Raw genomic sequence first — 26,447 nt, 5'->3', positions numbered from 1 at the left:
GGGTCAGAGTGGGCATGAGGGAAAAATGTTTCCCAGCAAGAGTGGTCAGAGAGTGGAACAGGCTGCCCAGGGAGGGGGGAGTCCCCATCCCTGGGGGGGTTTCAGGGCCGTTGGGATGAGCTGTAGGGGGATGTGGGGTAGGGGAGAACTTTGTAGAGTCGGGCTGAGGATTGGACTCGATGATCCCGAGGGGCTTTTCCAACCTGAGTGATTCTGTGATTCTGCAGGGCCAGGCCCACAGTACAGCTCCAGCATTGGTCAGGGAGCACCATGCTGTAGCAATCCAATTGTGGGGGGATTTTGCATGAACTTACTTAAAACGCATTAGTGAGAAGCTGTAGTAAAGCCTCAAGGCTGGCGAGAAGGGAACTGTCAGGCAGTCAGAGCTCAAGGCAACTCGGGAAAGGCTCCAGAACAGAAATACACTCGTCGTAGCTGCAGAGCATACAGGCAGCAGACACCGGGGAGGGGTGTGTGTGTGTGTGTAGCCATTTACAGCATCCACAAGCATCTCTCACGTATTTCACTCTATTTCTTTGAAAGGGGTTCCATTGACATGACGTAGTGGCATCCAGAGCAATCATTTTCCCATCAGGTTCAACAGAGGCAGCGAGACTCGGGCTATAAATAAGCAGTAAAGGAACCACTTGCCAATGAGGCTGATGCAGGCCGGGATGCGGGTTGTCCTCTGTCTCTGCCAGCACAGCTTCGGGAGCTGCAGAACTGGCTGCACAGAGAGCACCAACAGGCATGGGGGATAAAAGCATGAGGAATCTTTATTTACACCCAATTATCACACCCATTTCCCAGGGTTTACCTTCCTTCTCCAGCCAAGCACAAAATGGGGGGGAACGTTCCCAGATAAAATTCAGAATAAAACCAGAGAAAAGGCTGAACTGTTTACTCACCATTTTAATACTGCCAACAACTATAACAGATTGAAACTGTACACATGACAAACTGGGAAAAAGAGTCTCGATGCAATGGTTCAGCAAAGGAATGTACTGACGGGTTATGAACGTTACTACAGTAAAAACAATGGCAAACAGGAATTTGGCACCACATATACAAAGTAAAGGCATGCTCGTCAATACAGTTTAGGAGTCTCTGAACAGAAAAGGCCATGGTAAATGCAGAACAAGGTGCACCCTTTACAAAATTACCCACCGGTTTAGACCAAAATGCACAAGAATCGAGAGTGGTTGACTGAGTAGCTCTGTAGCAGCACGTGTTTCCCATCCAGTTTGGAGCTCAGCGTTTCATCTCTCCGAGGGAGGCAGCACGGGCACACGCTGACCGAAGCTTCATGCTCAGCACACACAAGGGATCTCCGTGTGGCCATCAGCAGAAAGCAGGGTCACCCCTAACCGTAAGCTAAAAAGACTCACTCATCCCGCTGCAGAAACTTCTGCAGGACGGTGACTAATTACACACCAGAAGAAGCCGAAGCTATCGCCATAAGAGCTCTAAGAATCCTTTAAGTAGTTGCAGAAATATTAAATCCTGACCATACCAAGTGTTAAAAACAAAGAGTTCCTGCTAAGAGGAATACTTTCTGCATGATCTGGTCACATGTGCATAGTTAAGTGATTTTTTTGTTTGTTTTTTTATTTTTAAAACAAGATTTGTTTGCAAATAAAGAAATAAAATTTAGTAAAGTTATAGTTTTCTTGATGGAAAAAACCTTAAAAACAGACTAGTGGTGGCTTGTTAACCAAAGAAAGAGAGAAAGCTACATATCGAAGGTCTGGAATCCAGCACCTCAACTTCACAACAGCTGTACACATTTGAGATTACACCATCCAAACGATGCCAGGATGATCTAGTCACACTAACAGTTGTTCCATCTTGACCTAACTTCAACATCCCATATCAATAAAAAGGTCCCTAATACAGAAGATTGTGCTAAAGAATGCAACGATTCTGCATGCTGTTTTCATTTCCCTGGTCCTGTTCATGCTTGCAGCTGTCCCCACGAGGCAGCAAAGAGTCTGGTTCTCAAAACGCCACATCATAAAAAAAAAACAAACTGAAAAGAAAAGAAGGAGCATTAGTGAGGCGACAGGCAAAGCCAGCCCGAGCTGGCGTGCAAGGCTTAAAGGCTGCGAGCAGCCCGGCTTTACCTTCTTCCCACGCCCCTTCCTTCTCAATAGAGTCCACATTCCTTCAGGTTGTTTTTAATGATAACATCTGTAACAGCATCAAACACAAACTGCACGTTCTTGGTGTCGGTGGCGCAGGTGAAGTGCGTGTAGATCTCCTTGGTGTCTTTTCTCCGGTTCAGATCTTCAAACTGACACTGGATGTAGGCAGCTGCTTCCTCGTATGTGTTGGAGCCTGAAAAAGATAAGATCCCTTACTTCGGGCAGCAGTTCACAGCAGAGATCTTTTAAGCACGTATTAAGCTGCTTAAACCATCTGCCTTATTCAGCTACAAATCCAAATCCACCATTAACCCCTTCTTGTAAATCTGGAGTCTATTCCCAGCTTCTGATGAGTGACCTTGCACAAGTCACTTGCCAACTGCTCCCTGCCCCGGGGCGCATTTTATGGTAATCATGCTGGAAACGTGGCAAAGAGTGCCAAATCACAGGAATAAGCAGGTTTGAAGGAAGGACCATTTTTAAAAGAATTAAATTTAAAATGCCTCAAGCAGTGACTAGGTGAAGCATCATGTCCGGGGCCACTGCAGGGAGGGCTGCAAAACAGACCTGCTGCAACACAGACACACCAGAATGTGGATGAGTTTCACAGCCTCTGCAACTGAAGTTAAACTAAACCGTTGTCCTAATAATGTGGAAAATGCAGAGTGGCTTTGATTTGCTGGAGTGCAATACTTTGCTATTTGTACTCCGGGCCATAAAACACAGGGACAAAGGGAGTTCTGAACCACAGCTGTGCATGACCACATCTCTTCCAAGAAAATGCGCTATCAGTTAACTGGACAGCCCAAAGATGCTGCCCAAGAGACAGAGTTGAGGGAACTGGGGAAAAGATAAACTTCCAAATTATCTTGGATTGGTAGGCTTTGACTAACTCATTCCTGGCCCTGACAACAAACCAAACCCAACCTCCAGAGCCCAACCTCACCTGTGTACTCTGGATAGCAGATCGTTAGTGGACTTTTCTTAATCTTTTCCTCAAACAGGTCTTTCTTGTTCAAGAAGAGAATGATTGACGTGTCTGTAAACCACTTGTTGTTACAAATGCTGTCAAACAGTTTCATACTCTCATGCATCCGGTTCTGGAAAATAGAGAAGGGTGCTGCATCATTCCAGAGTCATGAGGGGAGAATGGGATGGGGGGACAGACAGGTTTTACTGTGGAGGCCAGACTAGAGTCAAGCGTCACTGACAGGTCCCTGCTGCTGCTTCATCAGGAAGAGCCCGGGCACAGCCCTGAGCTGTCACGTCACCTCCTCATTCCCCAAGTCCCCCCGGATGTGTTTGTTCCTCTCCAGAGGTACTCGCACCTAGGGGAACCGGCTCCTCTCTGTAAGCAGGGCCTGGAGAAAAATCTCATTGATGCATAGCAGGAGCAGGGAGGTGACAGTCCCCCTGTGCTCGGCACTGGTGAGGCCACACCTGGAGCGTTGTGTCCAGGTTTGGGCACCTCAACACGAGAGAGATCTGGAGGGGCTGGAGCGAGGGCAGAGGAGGGCAACGAGGCTGGGGAAGGGCCTGGAGAATAAATCCTGTGAGGAGCCAGGGAAGGAGCTGGGAGTGTTCAGTGTGAGGAGGAGGAGGCTGAGGGGAGCCCTCATCCCTCTCTGCAGCTCCTGACAGGACATTGCAGAGAGGCTGGGGCTGGGCTCTGCTCCCAGGGGATCAGGGACAGGACAAGAGGGAACGGCTGGAAACTGCAACAGGGGGGGTTTAGGCTGGACATGAGGGAAAATATGTTTCCCAGCAAGAGTGGTCAGAGAGTGGAACAGGCTGCCCAGGGAGGGGGGAGTCCCCATCCCTGGGGGGGTTTAAGGGCCGTTTGGATGAGCTGTGGGGGGGATGTGGGGTAGAGGAGAACTTTGTAGAGTTGGGCTGAGGGTTGGACTCGATGATCCCGAGGGGCTTTTCCAACTTGAATAATTCTGTGATTATGTTTATCAGTTTCTGGGGGAAGATACTGCAGGCTGCTGCAAGGAACTGCTCATCTTCACAGCCCCTGGACAACTGTAACAAGGGAGCAAGCCAGAGACATGCCCACCCCAGGATTCCACCTCCCTTCTCCTCCAGCACCACACAGCCAGGCACTGGTAACTCCTCCATAACATACCATTTCCTCATCCTCAGCCAAGACAAGGTCATAATCGCTGAGGGCCACACAGAAAATTATCGCTGTCACGCCTTCAAAGCAGTGGATCCACTTCTTTCGCTCCGACCGTTGGCCGCCAACATCAAACATCCTGGGAGAGGCAGAAGAACCATCTCAGGAGCTACACAGATCTCCCTCCCCAGCCACCACACCGCTCACAGCCGATGGAGGAGGCTCAGCTAAGGACTCTCAAACAAGCAGAATTTTGGGGAAAACAGGTACACAGCCTTCCAGCAGCAAGGCCAGGAACTCCGAGCCCTCCCTTCCTCAGGAGAGTGGATTTTAAAACCAGAATTCTTTTCTTTAGAACAGTTTCAGCAGGAAGAACTAGATGTTACCTACATCACTATCCAGAAGTCTGCTGATTCACCAGGGCATGCTTATTTTGTTCTCTGTCTCCTATTTCCTTAGCAACAATCCATTTGCTTGACTGGACTCCAAACACCTACTCATAGCTCTTCCAGTTAATTTACACTGCATCTGACAAAGGATTATCTGGAACATACTACCTGCATGCTACTTCTGGGACGCAGAAAAAAATTAATGAGGTTAAGGAACAGTTTTATGTATTTGAAAAAAAAAATCTGTAAGCTACTGAGGTTTAAAGGCTGTAGAGTTTCTTACAGAATTTCTGTCTATAAAAAAAAAGGCATCTTGGACAGTTGCAACACCCTGCTCACCAAAATATTTTGATGAAGAAGCAGGATTGCCCAGAATGTTCTGATTGACTGTGACTTAATTAAATCAAGCCAGAGAGAAGTCAATATCCAAGAGCTACGAAAATCATAAACATTGATTTGTTATCAGAGCAAACAGGCAGACAAGAGAGAAGCTGCCCAGGGTGGCCCAAAAGCAATGCAATTTAATGACGCCAAACAAGGCAGCCAGAAGCACCATTCAGCTCACTCCAATCTTCTGATTAACGTAAACCGTCCCTGCGGACCGCGGGAGGAAAGATGAAAATCTCGGGGAGGATACAGGCTATTTACTTAGCACGTATCATTTGCCATTACTCTCTGCTGTTAGCGCAGAGACATCTGGAAAGGAACAGCATCCCCGACAACCCGGCTTCGCCGAGCTAATCCAAATTCGAGTCACAGTTCTGCTGAGGTACCTCAGCCCGTTATTAATGTCTGAGATTTAACATCAAGGCTTCCATCGCGGGAAAGGTGGCAGCTGCAGGGTTTAAGACGTATTAATGCTTTCCTTTGTGGTGCAAATCCCTCCAAGACGAGACACCTCGTGTCTCAGGCTCTGCACATGATCAATGACTCCGGGCAGGCTTGGGAAAGAGCAATTCTCCCTCTTTGCATCAGGGAGACACGCCTGCGAGCACTCAGCCATTTCACTTTAAAAGAGGGGTTATAACGATTAAACCCAATATGCCTGCTACCTCCAGCTCACTCTTCCATTAGTCAGACGTGATGATTTTTGATGAGCACCCTACACTGCAGCTGGAAATGCTAATCCTAATACAGCACGACCAAAAGACAAGGTTTTTTTTTTCCCCTGGATGAACCAGAAGCCATGTAAATAGCTCAGTGATGCGAAGTGTTTAGGCCTTTTTGTTAAAATGGTTCATAAGTTAAGACAGTTCAGAAACCAAAATGCTACTATTCTCCCAAAAAAGCGTGCAAACAAATCAGATTTTATAAGCAACACTTGGATTTGTTACGGCTCTTTCAAACTCCAAACACAAACTAAAAATAAGCAAACAAATGCTTATTTAAAGGCTGTGAGCAACGAAGACTTAAAAACACTGCCACAGACAAAGTGAAGTCACCCAAGATACAGGTGCTAAGTTCTCCTACATCTACATTACAGGACACAAATACCCAACCCCACAGGGCTCCAGGCTGTTTGTCAGGAGCACGCTCGGGATCCAAAGCGAGGATTTTCTAATGAGCAGATGAAGAGCAGGGAGGAGAGCTAAACTGCAGGCTAGCAGCCGCTATGCGGGTTAGAGGGAGCTCGATTAGTGATACGTAAAGGGACACTGCCAAGACAAGGCTCGATACCTGAGCCCTGCTAGGACTGAATTTAGAAGGCAGAGAGGACGGGCCAGCGCCATCCTCTGAGGTGTCACACAAAGGCAGCCAGTCCCCAGCACGCTTTGGGCATGCCCCGCTCCTGCTCTGCAGCAAGTGTCAGTCAGCACAGTCACCTACAGCTTCGTGGAGAACACCATGCAGCCCAGAGCCACCACCGTGACTGTGGGGAGAGCTCCCGTCTCCCGCTTCAAAGGAAGGGGTTAAATTCAAACTCAAAATCCAGCAGTCAGTGTCCTTTTAGTATATATATATTGGTTTTTTAATCCTGTAAACAAGCAGCCAGTACCTGTGTCTGCGATTCCAACATAAAAGCAGCTGAAAAGAACAGAAGAAGGCAAATAAAGGTCAAACCGGTATCTCCAGTGTGCAATGCCAGTAGAGAGGGAGTGTAACGGAGGCAAGGAGGACAGTTAAAAACAGGGCAAGGCATTTTTACAGCGCAGGTGTGGGACCTACCGCCCCCACCACGCACTGAAGACATCACCCGCAGTCCACGGGGACAAGCGCTGCCCTTCACTTACTTGAAGTACAGGTCCTTGAAGGTGAAGTGAGTTTCCACAATGCCTGTAGTTTTAACTCTGGTCCGCAAAACATCCTGCTGAGTCGGAATATAGGTCGGCTGGGATATTCTATCCAAGTCATTTAGGTAACTAAACCAGAAGAGACAACACAAGATGCGCTTTTTTTAGTTTGCTTGCTTGCCATGAATCTTTTATAAACTGCAGAAGAAAGTCATCACACAATTTATTCATCATCTTCACATAGTACAAACCTCAAACATGCAGAAAAAAAAACCCAACAAAACCACCCTTGGGTCTATCCCAGGGTTGATTTGGTGGGGTTTTTTTAACCCCTCCCCATATGACCTTGTGTGCTGGGTAGAGTTCAGCTAGCTGGGGAGCGCCGCCCGATAAGAAGCGCTGCTGATGCAGAAGCCATGCCAAGACTGGTATCTCTTGGGGCAATTCAAAGGAGTCAAGGTCTTTCGCATCAAAGCACAAGGCAATAAATCCAGCGGCTCGCTTTGAAAGGGCAAGAATACATCAAATGAACCAGGAGGAAAGAATTAAGCGTCAAGAACTAGCCCTGACACAAGCAGGTTCATTCCCCTCCTCTAGCAGCAGCGAACGAACCCTCCGCTCGCCAGCTGCCCGACGGCACGGCCGCCGGGGGAAGCTGCTTCTCTGCGGCACCGAGGCAACGCACCCATCAAGACCCCAACTAATTCCAGCTACAGCAGATTCCCTTTGAAGTTCGGCTATTGGGCACATAAGTAAGAGGTATACATCATTTCCAGCAGCGTCAGAAGTCCCACTCCAGCCAGAAACACCTCAGAGCTCATTTTTCCTGTTAAGGGGAAGGCAACGGCCCCCTGCTTCCGCAAAGGGGACGAGGATTGCTCCAGCTCTGTTGGGAGGGGACCAGCCACGTCTTTATCAGGAGGGGTTTTTAATCAATACCGTACTGCATAACCGGGAGATTTTAGTGGTGCAATGGCTCTACACTGGTGTAATAACCCCGCCCTCCCAGCCAGACGTTATCCCCACAGATCTCTTCAGCCAGGGATCGCACCTTCCTGCACGGCGCATGCCTGAAGGCTGTGCCAGGAACCCCAAATTTCCACCTGCCTTCGTCACCGAGCAGGCAACATACTGAGCAAGATCTCCCTCCTCCGTCAGCCTCAGCACCTCCTCCGGCCAGGACTGCCAGCACATTTGCAGAGCACTGACCTATTTTCTAAACCCCAGAAGAATCCAGCCTACCTGCCAGCCTCCTGCCCGTGCTCGCCCAGTGCCGCGGGGCTTTTCTCACAGAGCTGGTATCTACAAGTGGTTTTAGCCCAGAAAGGGCCAACTCCTCTCCTCTTCAGTGGGATGACAGGTTTGTGCACTGCTCTTTGACCAGAAATGCAGCACCCAAAACTTACACTTGGGACTGGCTTTAGTTTCAGCTCAGTGAAATAGAATTTGGAAGGTACTTACCTTCACAGGGTTTCTGTTATAAATAACATGTCCGGATTCCCACACCCACATCCCCCCTTTTTCAGATCAGTAGGAGTTTAGCTGGGATATGGTGGTTCAAAAGCTGATGGCAGTGCTACCTAAGAACTGACCCAGCAGCTCCTACCAGCTTGGCTTTGGTACAGGTCACACAGCTGCCCCGTACCACTGAAGTGATAAATGTTCAAAGCTGAAGCTGTAAAGCATCTGCTCCTAATTGCCAGCTTTCAGCATCAGAAGTTTGGGCAGTGAAAGTGGTATAATTCCTACTTAAGGCTCTTTAGGCAGCCAGTGAGGAGTGAATGGAGTCAGGCAACTCCCACCAAATGAATTGCAAAGTGCCACTCGAACACTTGCACATCAATCAGGGAACAAGGTGTATCAGATTAAGCAAGGCTCTAACCGCAAGCTGCCTTAAAAATAAGCTTTGCTAGACTAATTCCAGAGAGATTCAAATGGTAAATCCCATGGAAATGCCCAAGCAGGGGATTTCTCTGCAGAAGAGCCGCCCAAGCGCACGTGCACACAGCTTCCTCCAGCCACCCTCGCCTCACAGGAGGCAGTTGACTTTCTGGGCAGAGGAGACCCACCCAACAAAGCCAGGCTCAGAGCCCAGCCCCCGTGCAGACTGTTTCCCCTCTACCACATACAGATTTAGTGGAACTTGGGAAAAAAACCAAACCAACATACACCACCCCAACTGGAAAAGCACAGTCTGAGGGTCATGGTTTTGAGCAACTCATAACCACAGTCTGTCAGAGTTTAAAGATGTTCCCCACAAATATTGTTTCAGGAACTGAAAACATATACCTTACTGAATCTCAATATATCCCACACAGTTTGAATCCCTTTTCACAATCTCCCTCACCACCAAGGCTTCCTTCATCCGCTGAGGTTGCAACACTTGTTCCCCACCTTGGATCCTTGTGTTTACAGAGCCAGCTATTTCTCATGCTTCAACACCACCTTGCAAAAAGATGGTTTTGTTTTGTTCCCCCCCCCCCCCCCCTTAAAATGAGAACTGGAGTACAAAAACAAGCTGACCAAAAGCCTACAGCATAACTCCTGTTTGTCTTAGTGACACTTCAAGCCCTCCCAGGACATCGTGTGCCAGGCTGGCACTGGTTCAATACCTGCGTGTGCAAGGATCTGTAATTCCAGTCTGGTCAGAAAACCTGCCAGATTGAGTGTCAGCCCATCTCATGCTCAGACTGCTCTAGGAAACAGGGACTGCAGGAGGAAGATGCTCTGAAGTGGACAGTGTTCACTTGGTGAAGATAACAGAGTTCCCCTCCTCCACACGCTCACATGAACCCTGGAATGGTATTTTCCTAACAATTCAGTCATGTTTCCTTTTAGCGCTGGAAAAGAATGCTTTCAAGGCCAAAAATGGCTCTGAAAGCTCTGAAAGATTCATACAAAGCATTTATTATGAACAGCTATCTGCAGCCTGAGCTACGGGAAGGAGGGGCTGTCACCATCATGCCTGAAGGCAGAGCAGCAAACAAAAGCCAGCCCTTGCCAGGGAGAGGAGACAAGAGGGCAGAAAGATGCAGGTTTGGTACCCAGGTGGGTCAGATGTGCAGCCAACACCAAGCTTTCAAGAAATATTATCACAAGCACCTGTGCCAGTCTGAAAACACAAACAGTATTCTTCCCACATCCAGAATTAATCATCTCTAGGCAGGACTTCCTGCAGCAAGAAGAAAACAAGTGAAGACCTGGTGAAACCTATATTTAAGAAATGCATCTCTTTTGCAGAAATCTGCTTCCCCCATCTCCTCATGTTTAGCTGGATTTTGGCAGATTAAGCAGCACAGAAAACAAGGTAACAGAGCAAGATCTCCAGGAAAAAGGAATGTTGTCTTTTACCTTTATCAATTTGAATGCTTATCTGGGCCTGCTAAGATAGACCCCCAGTCTGCAGCACAGACTTACAGGTGAAAAAGCTCACTCCAAAAACCCGAGCTGTGATCCCAAGGTGGTGCTACTCGAGGGGAATCACAAGAAAGCAGCAGGAGGACAATGCCCTGCAAGCTAGTGCTTGAAAGCAAAAGGGAGAAAAAACCCACATAGAAGTAATCCAGGTTTTATCCAGCATCATGTCAGGGAATTCAGGCCAAAACTGCCACTTGGGAACAAGACAAGATATGCCAGAATATAGTTGATCAGAAACTATGCTAATTGCCTGTGAGACTGCAGATAATTACCTACAGCATCTGCAGACTGGTATCTGCATGAACTTCGAAAAAAAAGTAGCGAAACCAGCAACTAAAATACTTTAAAGCATTATCTGCTTGCTGACATTTCCAAGTATCAGATAGAGGTAATTAAGAGATGTGCGAGACAGCAACATGCCTCAGCACCCCCGCTGCCACACCAGCAAACAGGTTTTTGTTCTTCGTAGCTATTGCACCAAGAATTGTGCACAAAGGTCCAAAACGCTTTTCCACAGCACTGACTCGAGATGGGTGGGGGGGGGGGGGTATGAGGTACAGAGCCATTTGCTCACAGCATAAGAAAAATGAGAAGTTGCAATAAGGCAAGTAGAAATGTAGATGTTTGCAATAGCACACCAAGAACAGGGTGGTTGCTAAAGGGATATTATCAGCTGGTGCCTGGAGAATACACTGAGTGTTTACACTAGTGCTTGAACATCCAGTTTAGACCAAGAGTTACTCAGCTGTTCTTAAAGAAAACACATAAACCACTACGATTTCGTGACAGATCACTTGGATTAGTGTCACAAGTGGTTATCTTTGGGTGCTCGCTGTGTTTGCATTATGACACCCCGTTATTACAGTTGCCTCCTCTCCTCCCACCCGGCCTCCTGCCTGCCAGGGCAGCTCTGACGGGCAGGATCCCTGCCTGCACAAGGGGAAGTAGTGCTCGAAAAGGCAGGAAACAGCAGGAAGAAAAAGTTTTCAGAACAATTCAGCGCTGCCCTGAAAACCTTGGCGTTCTGCCACAGCACCCTCATTCTTGATGCCACCTAATTTTCATAAGCAATCATTCATACGTTCCTCTGGTTTTTCCCCCGTTCTGGGTTTCTCAGCAGAGGTCTCGTGGTCTGATGTGAAGCAACAAACAGCACCCAGTCAGCCAGAACCAGGCTTGAAACACAGCACAAGACTGAATTTTAGCTGGAAAAACCAGTCATCTCAAATGGGGCATGTATTTATAAAGACTGCTAACCCTGAAGTTTCAGTCCTGTTTGTAGGAGATATTGAAAGGAGCAGGGAAGTGAAATTCCCCCAAGGAGAACTGCAACAAATGCCAGGACCTTCACAACCACCACAAGGGACTGCAAGACATCCCTCCTATAAGCATGGACAAGGGAACTAATTGCTTAACACCAGAAGATAAGGCAGCTCAGGAGCCACACGTGGAGCAGAGAAGAAACAATACTGACTGAATGCTCATCTGGACAGCTGGTACGACGGGGGTCCTGCAGGTTTTAATGCAGAACACGATCGTGCAGTTAAAAGGCACCAACTTGCAGCATTTCCTGATTGCCAAGCCGCTGGGCAACAGATGGAAAATGATGCTGCTTTAGTGCAACTTCCTGTGGTCTTAGGACAGGAAGCAAAATTCTCTGATGCACTTATCAAAAGTGACACACAGGTCATCGGGCTGCAATCTCTCTCCCACGCAGATGTGACACCAGCCCATGACAGCCATTCGTCACAGCAGCTGTGCCCACACGAACCAGTAACTGGACACGAGTGAGCTGCAGATATTCAGGAACAGGAATAACCCTCTGAAATCCAGTCTCCGGAGGGCAGTCAGGACAAGTGGGCACCTACTAAAGCACATCAATGTCCTTTCCTCCCAATCTGCTCTGCTTCTGACCCCTTTCTACCCTGTCTTCCCCAGCCTGCCTTCAATTCTTCTCTTTCAAAGCTGACCATCAAGACCACAAAGCCATGTTCCCCATCTTTAGCTTCCTCAAGCTCCACTCAACCACTCATGCCTTCTGCTCTAAATCCTCTGCTCAAGAAGTCCTTCAGCCTTCCTTCCCTTCTCCATATCTTTTCAATAAATTATTCCCTCATTCATCCTCCTCATCTATCCTTTTTAATCCCTTTGAATATGAAGTTTCCTCCCTGCATGCTGTAAAGGCACACGCAAATCTGAGAAAGCCTCCTCTTGTCAACTCACCTTGATCTAAACCCATGATAGCCTGCCAAGGTGTTACAAATTTAGAAAAATTCTTATTTTCAAGCTAAAATATGCTCTGCACAGAAAGAGCCTGCAGGCAACCGAGCTGTGACACATCTAAAGTTCCTTTACAAAGCACTTCCAAACTAATTTTTCAAAGGCTTAAAACTTGGCTAATTTGAGACAGGTTTTCAGCTGGACATCAGGAGGCACACTTAACCCCAAAGTCATCCTTTCAGAGTTTCAAATATTTGTTCTAGAGACTCCAAGCACATGACTACTTTTGTTAAAAAAAAAGCAAGCAGCAACAACTGTTTTGCTCATTAAAAGAAATAGTTTCCCCTCCCTGCACTAACCTGCCTCTTGGAAATACATGAGGCATTTAGTCAAAATTCTCATTAACCAGCCAGCAGCAGCCTATTTATCTAGTCATAACTTTCCAATTGTTAAGCAATTGTGTGCATTTTAGAAACAGAACAATAAGCAGGTTTATAGCTAGCCTGCAGCGCTGCCTGTGTGGTGTCAGGCACAGGAACTGAAGTGCAGTGAGAGCTGTTAAGGAGAACAACTATGTGAACATTGATCTGCCAATATCACAAGATCCCACTATTGGAAATTGTTGCTCATCAGAAATTTGGTAGTTTAATCAGGAGCTCGGTTTCAGGCAGTGTTAACGCCTTCCTGTAGGGATAATGAAGGTGACGTGGCTGATCACCTGCTGTAACAAGCCATTTTAATGCATTATTCTTCCACTGAAAACAGACTGGCAAATTCACCTAGGCACAGAATAAGGAATGTGGGGTTTTTCCCAATACCACAGACAGGGAAGATAAAAACAGTAGAACTGATTTTGATGAGCTGAAATGCTGAGTCACCCTGTGAGCCCCGTGTAAACCAGTTAGACTCAGGTTTCCATCCGCCCCCTCTGAAGGGGACCCTCACCACCCACGTGCCACCCTGCCTGCAGTCACACCGGCCCGTTCTGAACCCCGTTTGCTTAGCTGGCAAGAGCCCAGAAGCTGGTAACAGTTTCTTACTATGATGCAGAGTCGTTAAGCTGATATTCTCTGGATCTGCTGAAGCAAGCCTGAACTCCAGCATCTCTCCATAACCGCTTAATCACGCCAGCGAGCTCGGCAGTCATCACGCCTTCCTCTGCGCTTCCAGCTAATACAAACAACTGACGGGCATCGTCCTGCAAGAGGGGAAGACAAAACAAGTTAGGATGTACACACCTTTACAAGTGACAGGGAGGTTTCGTATCAAGTAACGATCCTAGGGGCTGCAGCAATAAGCAATCACAGTCCCCTCTCTCCTGTTGTCCATCCAGTTTTCTCCCCTAAATCAAGTCATTTTTCTCCTGCAGTCAGAAAGGCAAATGCTGGGCAAGAAGCTCCAAGCCCGTGGGACGAGATGCACCGATCACGGGTGGCACAGCAGATTCACCGCTCCAAAGTAACAGGCAGCATCCACATCAGAAACACGACATGTCAGTAACCTGGCACAACGCCTCAGAGAACAGGTAAGCATGCCAATGTGCCACTATAACCATAACTAAACAATAAATAATAGTTTTTAAACTGGAAAACCTCTGTTATAGTCTTGTACAGTATGGCAACAAGGAAAAATTCGGTATCACAAGGAAGCTTTGGATGATTATAGGTTTAAAGCTTTGAGGACTGCCCACCTGCTGCTATAGCTGGCAGAAGTAAGAGAGAGAGAGATTTCTTAATAAACCGTTTCATCAGGAGATGGGATGGACTGATCAGGATTTGAACGTTTGCCCTAGAGCACAAAAAATTCTTCTCAGAAGTCTTAGAGTAGGACCTCAACAAGCAGGTTTTAAAAGTGAAAAACAGGCTGACCTACATCCCACACCGATGTTTATTTCTACATTGATCAGATCTACCAGCATCCTTTCAGGAGATGTAAGAGACCTTTCACTATCCAAGCAAGTTCTCAGCTTCAGACTGTCTCCTCCCAACATTGGCTCCTCTCACTTGAGCCTTAAACTGTACCACCCAGCACGTACCTAAGCTTGGGCAAGAGTCAAGTTGACATGCTACTCCAAAGGGCACCTCCCTAGCACAAGCCACGGGCACTTAACTTAATCAAGGTCTGAACTGCCACAACAGAGGTGGACCTCAGTTATGGCTCTTTGCAGGTAGAGCACTTATGGGTATGCTGACAGGTCACTGCTGTGGTTTGCTGCCAGACAGTTGATTTGGTTACCCTTGGTCTTTTTCTAAGAAAGTGTGGCAAATTGTTTGCCCTTCAGCGTGGATTGGGCATGAGCAAATTCTTGGCACGTGTTTCATGTTCTGCTTTTAAGAAGCCAGATAAGCCTGGGCAGGTCAAGTGAGAAAGGAACTTGGGATTTTAATCTTCCTCCTTCCAGCTACCTTACTTAGGCTGAGATCAAGCACAGAGGAAATGTGGAGGGGAACACCAGGGAGGATTCGGAGCAGCGGTTGAAGAGCAGCCTAGGTTAACATGCAAGTGAAGATATGCCCTTCAGCCAGGATGCTTTGTATCGTAAATTCAAAATATCTGTGGTTGCATCACAAAGAAACAGATTAGGTTACTTCACTTACCATCTATTAATTGTAAGCACAAGGAATTAGTGCCAGATAGAAAGAGTCACAGGCTGTGCAGCCACTGTCCTAACTGATACACACAATTCCTTTCTCCTACCCATTTTCAGGAGTCCCAGACTTCCCATTCTGTCTGTGCTTTCGTCAACGTCACAGGGGTCAAGCCTTTGCCATTTCAATCCCTCCCATCTTGAAGTGTTGGAGGTAAACACCAGTAACAGCCCAAGTAATCAGCAGAACTAGATGTGCAAGGAAAAGCAGGGCCTCAAACCCCCCAAAACTCAAAGGACAATTACAAGTAGTGAAAATGATTAAAATTTATTTGGTTCATCTTAAAGATTAACTGGCACAATACTGTGAAACCCTACTGAAGAGCGATGCGAAGCACTTTAAACCAAATCTGAGAATTTTGTTAAAAGTTCAAATAGTTTAGACAAAGGTTTGGGGATTATTTTTTTTTTAGCATTTAAAATACTGAAGTTTCTTACCTGCAACCTCAGTAAAATACTTGACACTTTGTACTGCTAATATGTTAAAGATTATGAAAGGTCTTTTGCTTCTGTATCTTGTAAGAAACATATTTCCACTGTAAGGGGACTGAATTTCTAGGATTCATTAACACAATTCACAGCACAGACTCAGACTAAGAGAAATAAGTGAAATACTTACTGCTCTGGCAACTTCCCCAAAGTCTATCTTTAGCCTTCCCATGGCTCTTATGATTGCAATGATGGACTGGATAGTATTGCTGTAGACAACCACTTTATATTGTTTGCATTCTTCCTCTGAGTAGCCATCCTCATGAATAATCCTGGAAGAAAACCAAGTTATCATTCCCAAGCCAAACCAGAAGGGCACCGCAGATTTTTTTTTTATTTCATCTCATACAAAAATGAAGTTTACACGCCTGCACTCTCACTTACTTCATCTGCTTCACAATGGTGCTTTTCCCAGACTCTCCAGCACCTGAAAAAGCACAGAAATATTCTAGTTAGCAAATCACATGAAATTCAAAGGAAAAGCAGAATGTACTCCTTCCAGTTCCCACTCAGAAGTTGATGGGGTCTGGAGTAAGATATTTCTTGTGCACTGCTCAGAGCTCCACCGCAGCGGTCCCAGCCCCTCGGGAGGGATCACTGAAGAGCACAGCCACAGGTACCTCCCTCCTGGGTTTTATTTACAGATGCTGACAGCCATTGTGCATTCATCTGTTAAAAAACAAACAAACAAACTAGAATTTCTGAGTTTCCAGAGTACACTTCTAGATCATTGGGGCTAGGTCTGAAAAACTGGGACAAGGATTTATCTAAGAGACTATCTGCCAGCCCTCTCTTCCAGCTCAGTAACTACAGTCCAAGGCAGCCTGACAGTTAAGTGCATCGACGCCATCAGCTGCTGCCCACCATTACTGAGCTGTGCAAGATAAAAGCATTAGCCTTAAATAACCAGGTGGATGTTAATCACAGATCCCGGAGCATTTTTACGAGGAACATCAGATTCAGAAGCAATCTTGTGTGATATACAGTGGAGGGGAAGTAGACCCAGAACAGAGCTCAAAAGCACACACAAATTGCTCTTGCAGATCCAGGTGAAGCAGTTTAAGACATTCAAGCCCAGAAATATGTTACTATGGCAGAGCAGGAACCCCAAAAATGGATCTTGGAAGTTCTCTTGTCCACTTAGCACAAAGTCAGCCACATGTTACCCACAGTCATTCAAACTAATACTTTTTTTCCCTACAGAGGAAAGACTAAGTGCACTCCCACAACCCACTGCTGGTGCGTAGTGCACAGGGATATCACTCCTGAGCTAGATACCTCTTAAACAGCTCCGGCAAAATTCAAAGAAGATACCTGTCTAGACTTGAAGTGGCAACTATGGTGTCTGAATCACCAGCAGGTCATGGGCTCCTGCTCTAACCCTCCCACTGCCAAGGCTGGTTCCCACAGCCACCAGACAACTCGGGGATCTTTGCGGTGGCACACCCATACACATCTATCCACAGAACATGCAAGGCAAATTTTAATTGATTAACAAGCTCTATTCTCTATCATTCCCCACAATACAAGGATTGTTATTCTGGGAAACTGAGGATAAAGAGACCCACAGGTTTAGCTCAGAAATGAGCCCTCGCCACAGGATGATTTCCAGCTGAAATATCAGACCTGCAGGCTGTGGCACTTGGCCCTGCACTGCAAACAGCCTTCCTTCAAAGAAAGGCAGAGAAACCTGGCTTGCCAAATCTCTGCAGACCTGGGGGGGGCTGAGTTATCCCTGTCTGTCTGCAAAATAACAGCTACTTAATCTGTTTTTCACAGCTTTTTCTCTCGAACCACAGAGCACTCACAAACAGCGTCCCCCTCCCACAGGCACGAGGCAGGAGCCACCTTTGCCCACCCGTGCAGCAGCTGACAGGGCTTGGTGCAGCAGACGCCTCCTCTGGGATTCAAAACCACCCCGTTATCACGGTTTCCAGAGCTGTGCAGTCAGCAGCAGCCATGTCCCAGCCATGAAGCATGTAAAAGGCACACACGGCGTTACTGCGTGTCAGCAGAAGCGCAGGTCCTGGGTTACTCTACCTCCCGTGACCACAACACCAGGAGGTCACTGCGGAGGAGCCTGACCAGCCAGTGGCTTCAGGGTTCCACAGCCAAAAAGGCTCACGCTGAGCTGCAGAACTGGGTTTGCTGAGGGCAAAGGAATGAAGTCGAGCCTGCCTGGATTTGGCTATATGACTCGAGAGATCCTGGATGGACGAAAAGACCCAAGCTCCCATTCGCTTCCAGCATCAAGGCACCAGATGTCCCAGCCTGCAGAGCCTACACAACACAGTGTACTAACCCAGAACGGCACTGCTACAAGCAAGGCGAGCTTTGTTGGAAGAGAAAAATTATTTTTAGATTATCAGACCAACAGGGGAAAAAAAAAAAACAAAACAAAAAAACCCAAAACAGCTTTCAGGAATGCCAGGGTCAGGCTGCGGCATACTTCTCCAGAAAAAAAAAAAAAAAAAAAGGCAGAAAAGCTTTCTGGTGTTTTCTTTGGGAAACATGGCTTCCAGGAAAGATCTTCCCAAGCCTCTTGCAACACCCAGAGAGGACAACACCATGTTCCAGTTTCATTCCCACATCCCTAAGGCCTCAAGAAGGCCAGCTCCTAGGAGCAGCACCTACTTTCACAAACAGGGTGTGACAGCAGCAGTGCTTTTTAAAAAGCAGAATTCACTTCTGTCTCACAACTTCATGTCAGATCAGCAGAGGAACCAGGAAATCAAATCCCTGAAGAGGTCACTTTGTACGGTTTGTGATGGATATGAATTATTCCCTTGCTTGGACCTTTGTACACCTTTTTGCCTGCTTATTTCACATTCCTTCGGGTTTGTTTTCCAGTTTCACTAGGAAAACCCTTTTGGCTGATAAAGGAATTAAAAGCACTGGCAGGACCATTAAGGTGCAGGTTACAGCTGTGGCTGGGAAGGAGCAAACACAACTGCTGCTTCCTGAACGGTTACACAACAGCCAGATACAAGCAGCTCATTCACCAGCGACGAACACGTTGTGCCAACCTGAGCCCAGCCCTGTTGTTGGCACATCAGGACTGCACGAGGACAATGCAGCCTTTACAGCCATCCACTTGTATTTCCACTCCCAAGTTCACCCCGGTCAGTTCCCAGATGTTAGCAATGGATCCTCAGGAATCCTCAAGGTATTAAATTACAACAGAAAGTTTCCCCAACATCAGACAAGGTCATTTTCAAGCTGAAGGTGCATTTCCTATTTGCACTTAAGACAACTTCAAACCAAACAAACAGCCACGTATTTTTACAGCTCTTGGCGGCCAAACAGAGCAGATGCAAACCAGCCTCTTCACACAGCAAGAGCTTTCACAGTCGGACAAGCACTTTCATGGCAGGTCCTCAAGCTGCCAAACGGGAGGAAACTCAAGTCAAACGGTGCCTTAATTCGTTAAACCCATTTGCAGGTGTCACGGGGTTGAATCTCCATCGCAGGGTGGCTGGACAAGGATTTCTGCTTCTTTGGATCCATTTTGCACAAGAGAAGAGAGAGGCAACACGAGAAACATGCTGGTGTTCAACAAACAAGTACCCAGTGCCTCTCCTGCCCAGCTCCTGGGGGTGCCACAGCCGGGATATACATCTAAGAGCACCAGCACCTTTAAATGCTGATTGCTCAGATACTGCCTAGAGTTTATCTGTCTCGACATCCCCCTCAAGGGACTGTAACACTAACAGCTGCCCTGCACAGTAGGAGAACTGTTTCCAAGATAGGGCATGTAGTGCAATTTAAATCAATTAGCCTTTAGTTTAGGTTGAAGTATTACCAGATTAGAGCCTCTCATAACAAAATACTTCCAGGCTGCCAAGCTGCATGTCTGCAAACTGAACAATTTCAACTTTTAAGTTATTCCTAAGCATAAGGCAATTCAAAATTTTTTTTTTTTTCCCTTCCCTCAAGCCTTAAAAGAAAAGCTATTGCCAGTTCAAGGCTCAAGTAGACTAGATTCCACTTTCAAAGCCATTCAGGAAGCATTAACCAGGATGAAAAGTGAAGCACATTTTAAGGAGAATCCTCCAAAATCTGCTCAGATGTTGGAGTTAACACCTTCCACCCAAGCAAATCCCAGGGCCTGAAGCACACTATGCCAGCAGGGCGAGACTCTGTCTGAAACCAGCAGCTTGCAGGAAACATCCTTCCCTTCAGCAGGCGGCTTTTCTTTTGTTATCGCCTCTTCTCCCAGCTGCCAAGATGTCTGTGCCTCTCCTCCGGCTGGCACGGATTTTAACAGAGATGGCATCAGGAAGGGCTTGGGAGTATTTGTGTGCTCCTGATATAGCTTCTCAGGCGCTCAGCACGGCAGCATTTGTGGTCAGATGTAAAAACGTTAATGCTCTATAGACTCAGCACTTCCACCCTGGTGAGGAACACAAAACCTCATTTTTTCTTTTCCACAGCCATCCTCCACATTCTCTGGATTAAAGTGCTGTGATTTGAAAGCTTCTGTGCCCTAAACCAGCAGTGTTCAACCCAGTCCCAAGAGCAGGAGTTTAGAAGCAACTTTTGAATGTAACCTCTTTGGGTTTTATTGCTCGTCGTCATATTTGCTGTCATTTCCTCCTTAGATTATCTTAAAATAATCTGCTGCTGCAGCAGGCAATGCTGAACTTGTACTACCTGTCATTTGACTGACAAAACAGTATCAGATACAATTATGCCATGACAACATAGCCAAGTTGGTTATACAACACTAATTCAAACCACGTTCAGTTAACTCTTTCCCTTCTCATTTCCAACCCCCCCACACTTCAGTGGAGTTTAGAGGAGCAGCGATCTACACTCTCAGAGGTTACTCACCCTATTACTTCTAAGGGACTAGCAGAGGTAGGAAATAGTGACCCACAACCTCTAAACCTCTCTCCTTACCAACATACAACCCAGAGCTGGCTCCTACAGCAGACGCTATTAGCAGTCACAGCTACAGAGGCACGGCCAAGCAGTAAGTCACCACCTCCTAAAGGAGTTTTTCTTGATGTTCCAGGTCCTCTCCTAGGCTCACTCTCTGCTCTTGCAAGAGCCATCCAGACAAGGTACCTCATTAAACAGTCATTTAAAAACGTCTGCCCTCCAGCTCCGTAGTCATTTGCTGGGAGCTCCTGCTGGGGTGGCAGCTGCTTGCCAATGAGATGGCCAATGTCAGGCACAGTCTCATCTCAATTGCTCAGGAAAAAAAAGCATTAACATTGCCCTGGTCTATTCCGAGATACCTGTACCACATCCTCCCACACAGCATAAGGCTTTTTTCAGGGGCCTCTCTCACATTGTGCCTATGCTTTTACTCTTTACTCCCCCACCCCAGACAAGGTCCACAACCATTTGCATTCTACTCTTACTTTCCAGCTCTAGCTTCAACATCTCCAGGTCTCACTTCTGTTCTCTGACACTTGAAACTTCTCTAAACATTTGCAGATGTACACACCGCACCAGCTGCTATTTTCCTTTTTCCAACTCACTAGAGTGGCTGTAAAGGGTTTGCATAAAGAGATCCATATTAGACCTACTTGGTAAACAGCTTTTAATCTGCACCATTTGTTGCCTGCTATCATGCAGCTTCATTTACCCTGATACAGGTTGTTTACACTTACAGTGTGGCTTAAACCTTCAGTCAAGTACCTTCAGTAGGGGGAGAAAAAAAAAAAAGAGTAGGAATTTAAATGCTACTGAAACAGTGCTCCAACCTACAGAAAACCGATTCTTCGCATTAGAAATCAAGATGACAAGTGCAAGTGGATAGAGTTACACTGAAATTCTTACGGACTCTGCAGGCAAAGCACCCAGCCTCTGGGACTGCAGGCACGGACCAGATGGGGAGCTAGAAAGAGTTCAGAAATCATGAAATATGACACCATATCTTACTGGGTTCAAAAAATATGAAAGTCAGAGCATTACTGGGATGTTTCTCACTGTAAAAGGAAAAGCAAACCTTTCCTTTTTGCTCCAGTTAGCACAACTACACAGGGATCACATTTCGTCACAAGAAACCGAGGCTGACCTAAACGGGGATGTTGTAACTCCATGGAAAAATTGTTTCAGAAGTCTTAACTTCACTTTTCCCAAATTAGCAGCAAGGAACCTATCTATCCCACAGCTCTGCTTGCACACCCTAGACACAAAGAGCAGCTAAGCACTTGCTGCTTTTTGTCGTAGTGGCTTGCCCCACTTGATCGATGCACACTCCACAAAAAATTCAGTGGAGTCCTTGCTTTCCACCACGTCCTCCAGCTAGCAGCCCTTCCCTCCAGAAACCAGCCCCAGCCAGGAGTCTGCAGCTCCTGCAAACCCCAAACCATCCAAGTAACACCCCAAGCACTTAGGGGAGAGCTTGGCACCACCTGACAACGCTCAACTCCCTCCTGGCCGAAGGGTACCAAGCCCGACAACCAGATCCCTTTTTCCCCTCTGGATGGGGAAGGAACCTGAGCAGCTTTCAAGCCATGTTAGTATTGGCCCTGGGAGAGCGGATGCATACAAAGGGGGGAAATTATCACCCAAGCACTTCCCCTAAGGAAGCCAGAGGCCTTCCTGGAGCAGGAGGTGGGAAGCCAAGCAACTCAGCATGTCCACATGCTGGAGATTACAGGGAAACAAGCTACCAAAACACAGCCTAGACTCTGAATTACAGGTCTACGCAACTACACTCCGGATAAAATGTTTGCTTTTAAACCAGTTACTAATTCACAAGGAAGGTAGGTCAAAGACTACCTACGTCTTCCAGACATGAGCACCAGTTCGCTGTTTCTGAAAGTACTAACAAATCTTAAGTGCGTTTCTTCTGAAGCCGTATCAAAACTGCATTAAATTGTACTTCAGGTGAGGAATTTCCCACCCCTCATTTAAAGGGAAAAACCCTGCAGCATCTGCAAGTTTCTGAAAAGAAACCAGGTCACTGCTGAAAAATTCTTACACAGAAGAGATGCACCTGGAATATCCATTAAAGTACAAGCGAGGAACACAAAAATTAACAGACTGACATGTTTCTGATTTCTAGCCTCTAGAGGAGAGCATGCACAGCTTGTAACTACAGCAACAGCCTGTATCAGCTTTAAAATCTCAGCAGGGGTTTGGCAGAAACTTTGCCAGACCATTCCTGAGGCAGGGTGATGCTGCAACCCTTGCTGAACTCTGAAATCCACGGGAATTTCTCAGTGTTTCCAATATTCCCTCTTAAACAGCTCAGGAATAACCCCAGACACTTTACTTGAAGAACACGAAGTTGCAGGGCTGAGTTACAGACCTGGGAAGACAACACGACCCTTTCCTGCTAAGGTGCAGCTGTGAAGTGACACCGAATGGCCTGGCTGTGCTTACAGCCCACCTGCAAAACCCCAAACTGAACAATCTCCCCTCCGACAGACTAAAAAGGGCCCAAAGCAACAACATGACAAAGCTGTTGGGGAGTCCAGCCCCTAAAATATCAAGGGAGCCATTGCAAAGCATGGAGCAGGAGCGATTCAAATCATCATAAACCCCGCTGGATATCTCCCTGATAAAACAGATGTTTCCTTTTGTCAACATTTATCCAACATCCCACCCTAGCAAGGCTACGAATGCTTACCCTTACACACAAACACACTCCTAAGGTCATTTTCCACAACGCTGCCCTCCTGGTTTGTATTCCACCTGGAAAGGCTCTCGGACAGCCCACACCCCTCCTGTAGCCCTTGTACCTGGGCAGCCACATTTCTGGAAAGCTGAACTATCATGTCCTCTTCCTTCCTGGTTTTCAACCTTATCATGCTGAACTCAAACCCTGACATCCCCACCTTCTTGTATATGTATTTCTAAGCAAGGGCAAGCTGCCATCCCTGCTAACAGTCCTCCCATCTGCCCCGTCAGGATTTTTTTATTTCAATGCAGCCCTGGAAAGGTCTTAGATATCACAAGTCCAAGAGGGGTTCAACAAACTGCAGAATCAAATGCAGCAAAAGAGCTGCGCTGGGAATCAGGAAAAAGGGAAAAAAACCACTTTAGAGAGAGGAGTGGCGTCATACCACAGGGCCTCAAACAGGCAGCTATTGTTGGAAAAGTAAACAGGAACCAGGACAGCTTAGGCTGACACTTACACTTTCACAAGAATAACCACACATCAGAAAAAACAATATATACAAATAAAATAGGGCATATGGCCTGACTAAAGCTTAACTTTGGAGGTAAGAAGAGCCAATGTAACAGGACAAATCACTTCAAGTTGTCGCTGCCTTTGGATGAAATGAAAACAGAGGGTTGTTTAAGGAATGTCATTTTGAAATCGGAAGTCACACGAGCCCTAGGATCCCTTCAACAGGCCTTCCAACAAAACGCACCATACTGCTTTGCCTGCCGGCTTACCTGGGCTGCAGCTGATACAGCTTTTCTGCCCAGAAGGTACCTGGAAGATGCCCAGGAACAGCAGCAGCCCTGGAGGAGGATTTCCCAACATGGAGACAACGCAAGAGCCGTGTCCGGGTGGCTCTGGCCAGCCCAGCCCGCGACTCACCCTGCGGTACACGCCGAGGAGCTGCACGTTTCCACTTTGCTTTCACACGCTCACAACAGATCGCAGGCACTTCATGCTGCATGCAATTGCATTTATTTTCCATATGAATCTAATAACGTCCCCATAGGAAAAATATCAGGGAAACAATTAGTCTTACATATATCATTCAGCCTTAAAATGTTTGCATAAGCCAGAGAGCTGTAAGACTTGAAACCATAAAACTGTAAATGCCTCAGTGATGAGCATTAACCCCTGAGCACCCAAGCATTATGTTTTACAAGCCTTTTTCTTTTTGCCTTGAAACTTTTAGGGCATTACCCTTGTATTACTTCAAGGCTTCGAACACGTAACAATTGTCTTAAAGCTTTTTGCAGAGGTTTTTAACGGGTGCCTCAGAAGAGCAAGCCTTCGAGTGCTTGGCATGGCAACTGCCTCCACACAGGGCAGCGCCGAGGCCAAGGCACATCGATCAAACCAAGAGAGGATGCCAGGGAGTCTGTGCCAGCACGGGGAGAGACCAGCAACCCATTTAATTTGCAGCACTTAAAGCAGACACCGTACCACACCACAGCCTAACGGCAGCCAGGGACTGAGAAATGCTGAGTTCAAAGCGCCAGCTCTGCTTCACACTGGAGGGTGGCTAAAAACATCCCGTGACCATTCAAAAGACTGAAATACCCCCAGGAATTCTGCACCAGTCAGGCCGACCACTGGGAAACACCGGGCTGGTGGAGCTAGCTGCCTTCCAACGCACTGTCACCCACACACAGATCTGAGTGGCCATCGACGTCACCTAGAAATTGCTTAAGGAGCTGCAGAAATAGCCACAAAATCATGCAATTACAAAATTGAAGAGGTTAAGAGTTCTTTTCCTTATAAAATTAAAGATAGAAACTGGAAAAATGAAAAAAGGCTAGTATTGGAAGACAGTCAGACTTCTGGGTGTTTTTCCCCATTCTTGAATGACTGTTGCACTAGATCTTAATGATAACATAAACCTGCAGAGGCACAACTAAGAGAACAACTGGTTTACAACCACTCGTAGCGGTGAAGTGGACAGACACCAAGTGCTGATGTTCCTCCCCTGTCATGCCTCAAGCACAATAAATGCCAAAGAAGTGACTCCACAAGCAAGACTTCTGGTGAATACAGGACACTGGTCTTACAGGGGAGGTCTTCTGCACTCAAACTGCAAGGCCAGTGTGCGAGAGTACCCGGGTGACAGCATGAACATCCTGAACTTCGGCAACGTCCCTTTTCACCTTTGATACAAATAATTTCTTCTATAAAAAAGTATTTTCATCCGTGGCCAGAATCAAATCAAAGTTCAAATCAGATTGAGAAGAGGGATGCTAACAGCCGCATTACCTAATCCTGACTCTGACACCACTAGCATGGGGGAGAAGAGAAGGGCTGTCACAGCCGAAACTGCTGAGAGCCACGAACCCAAACGCAGGAGAAAACATTTCCCTGGTGGAAATGAAGCCTTTCATTCTCCCCTTGAAGTGGCCAACTGGCCCAAGGGTGAGAATCATAAATACCAGCTGTGCCTCTTCTCTGCGAAGCCAGCACCAGCTACACTCGTGGTAGGATGCTGTAACCACCTGCACCATCGCCAGCAACCTGCATCCTAAATGTTCACCAAGGGAGCCCCGAGATCCCTCCTCCCCAATCAAAGCATTCAAATCCTGTCTGAAATCAGCTGCAAACACCTTCTCTTCAGAAAAGTCCCCTCTGTTGCATTTTAAGCTACCCAGCAAAGAGCCAGCCCAGGACTTCTGTTTGCAGTTGGTTTTGCAGCTCTTTGAGCAACACTCCTGGGAGTGTTTTAAACTAATTGCACCTGCTGTTGAGCAGTGTGGACTCAAGACACCCACTGATACACAACACGCTGCTGCGATGTGTCTTTTGGCTGAAGATCAAATGAACATCTCTCCTGGCTGGCCCTCCCAGGCACCCCTTTCTCACCGACAGCTCCTTACGTTCAGACCCACGTTTTTATGTTCAGACCTAAGCTCAAGCATGAGAAGCAGCTTCCAGTGAAGTGCTGCAGCATGTCACAAGCACAGCAAACATCCTCCCTAACCTGTCACCAGAGTCATCCTGAAGATGCACTCCACAGCAGCTTTTTCATCCTCCAAATGCCATGGAATAACCCAGTAATACCAATCCTTGTCAGGCAGGATTCGCACAAGGGGATGCTCTCAGAGATACCGGATAAAAAAAGGCACCACCTGATCTGACTGGATACTAGTCTGGGTGGAAGACAACAGAGAAAC

The 26,447-nt window shown here is 47.0% G+C and overlaps 1 protein-coding gene across 1 annotated transcript in view; it reads right to left on the bottom strand.

Moving 5' to 3' along the window:
• Window positions 1–892: 892 nt before the first annotated feature.
• GNAI3 (G protein subunit alpha i3) overlaps window positions 893–26,447 on the bottom strand; it is a 32,203-nt gene continuing 6,648 nt past the window's right edge. Inside the window, exons 2-9 of the mRNA XM_074925784.1 lie at window positions 16,041–16,083; window positions 15,787–15,928; window positions 13,561–13,718; window positions 6,884–7,012; window positions 4,273–4,402; window positions 3,091–3,244; window positions 2,124–2,337; window positions 893–2,029 (exon numbers count right to left, since the gene is read on the bottom strand). Of these exons, the coding sequence (XP_074781885.1) occupies window positions 2,147–2,337; window positions 3,091–3,244; window positions 4,273–4,402; window positions 6,884–7,012; window positions 13,561–13,718; window positions 15,787–15,928; window positions 16,041–16,083 (947 nt within the window). The 3' untranslated portion in view covers window positions 893–2,029; window positions 2,124–2,146. The remainder of the gene's footprint in view (window positions 2,030–2,123; window positions 2,338–3,090; window positions 3,245–4,272; window positions 4,403–6,883; window positions 7,013–13,560; window positions 13,719–15,786; window positions 15,929–16,040; window positions 16,084–26,447) is intronic.

Source organism: Athene noctua, chromosome 23 (assembly GCF_965140245.1).
Source record: "Athene noctua chromosome 23, bAthNoc1.hap1.1, whole genome shotgun sequence".
Classification (NCBI taxonomy): Eukaryota; Metazoa; Chordata; class Aves; order Strigiformes; family Strigidae; genus Athene; species Athene noctua.
The sequence above is the reverse complement of the archived record's forward strand: the minus strand, read 5'-3'. Positions and strand labels throughout refer to the sequence as shown.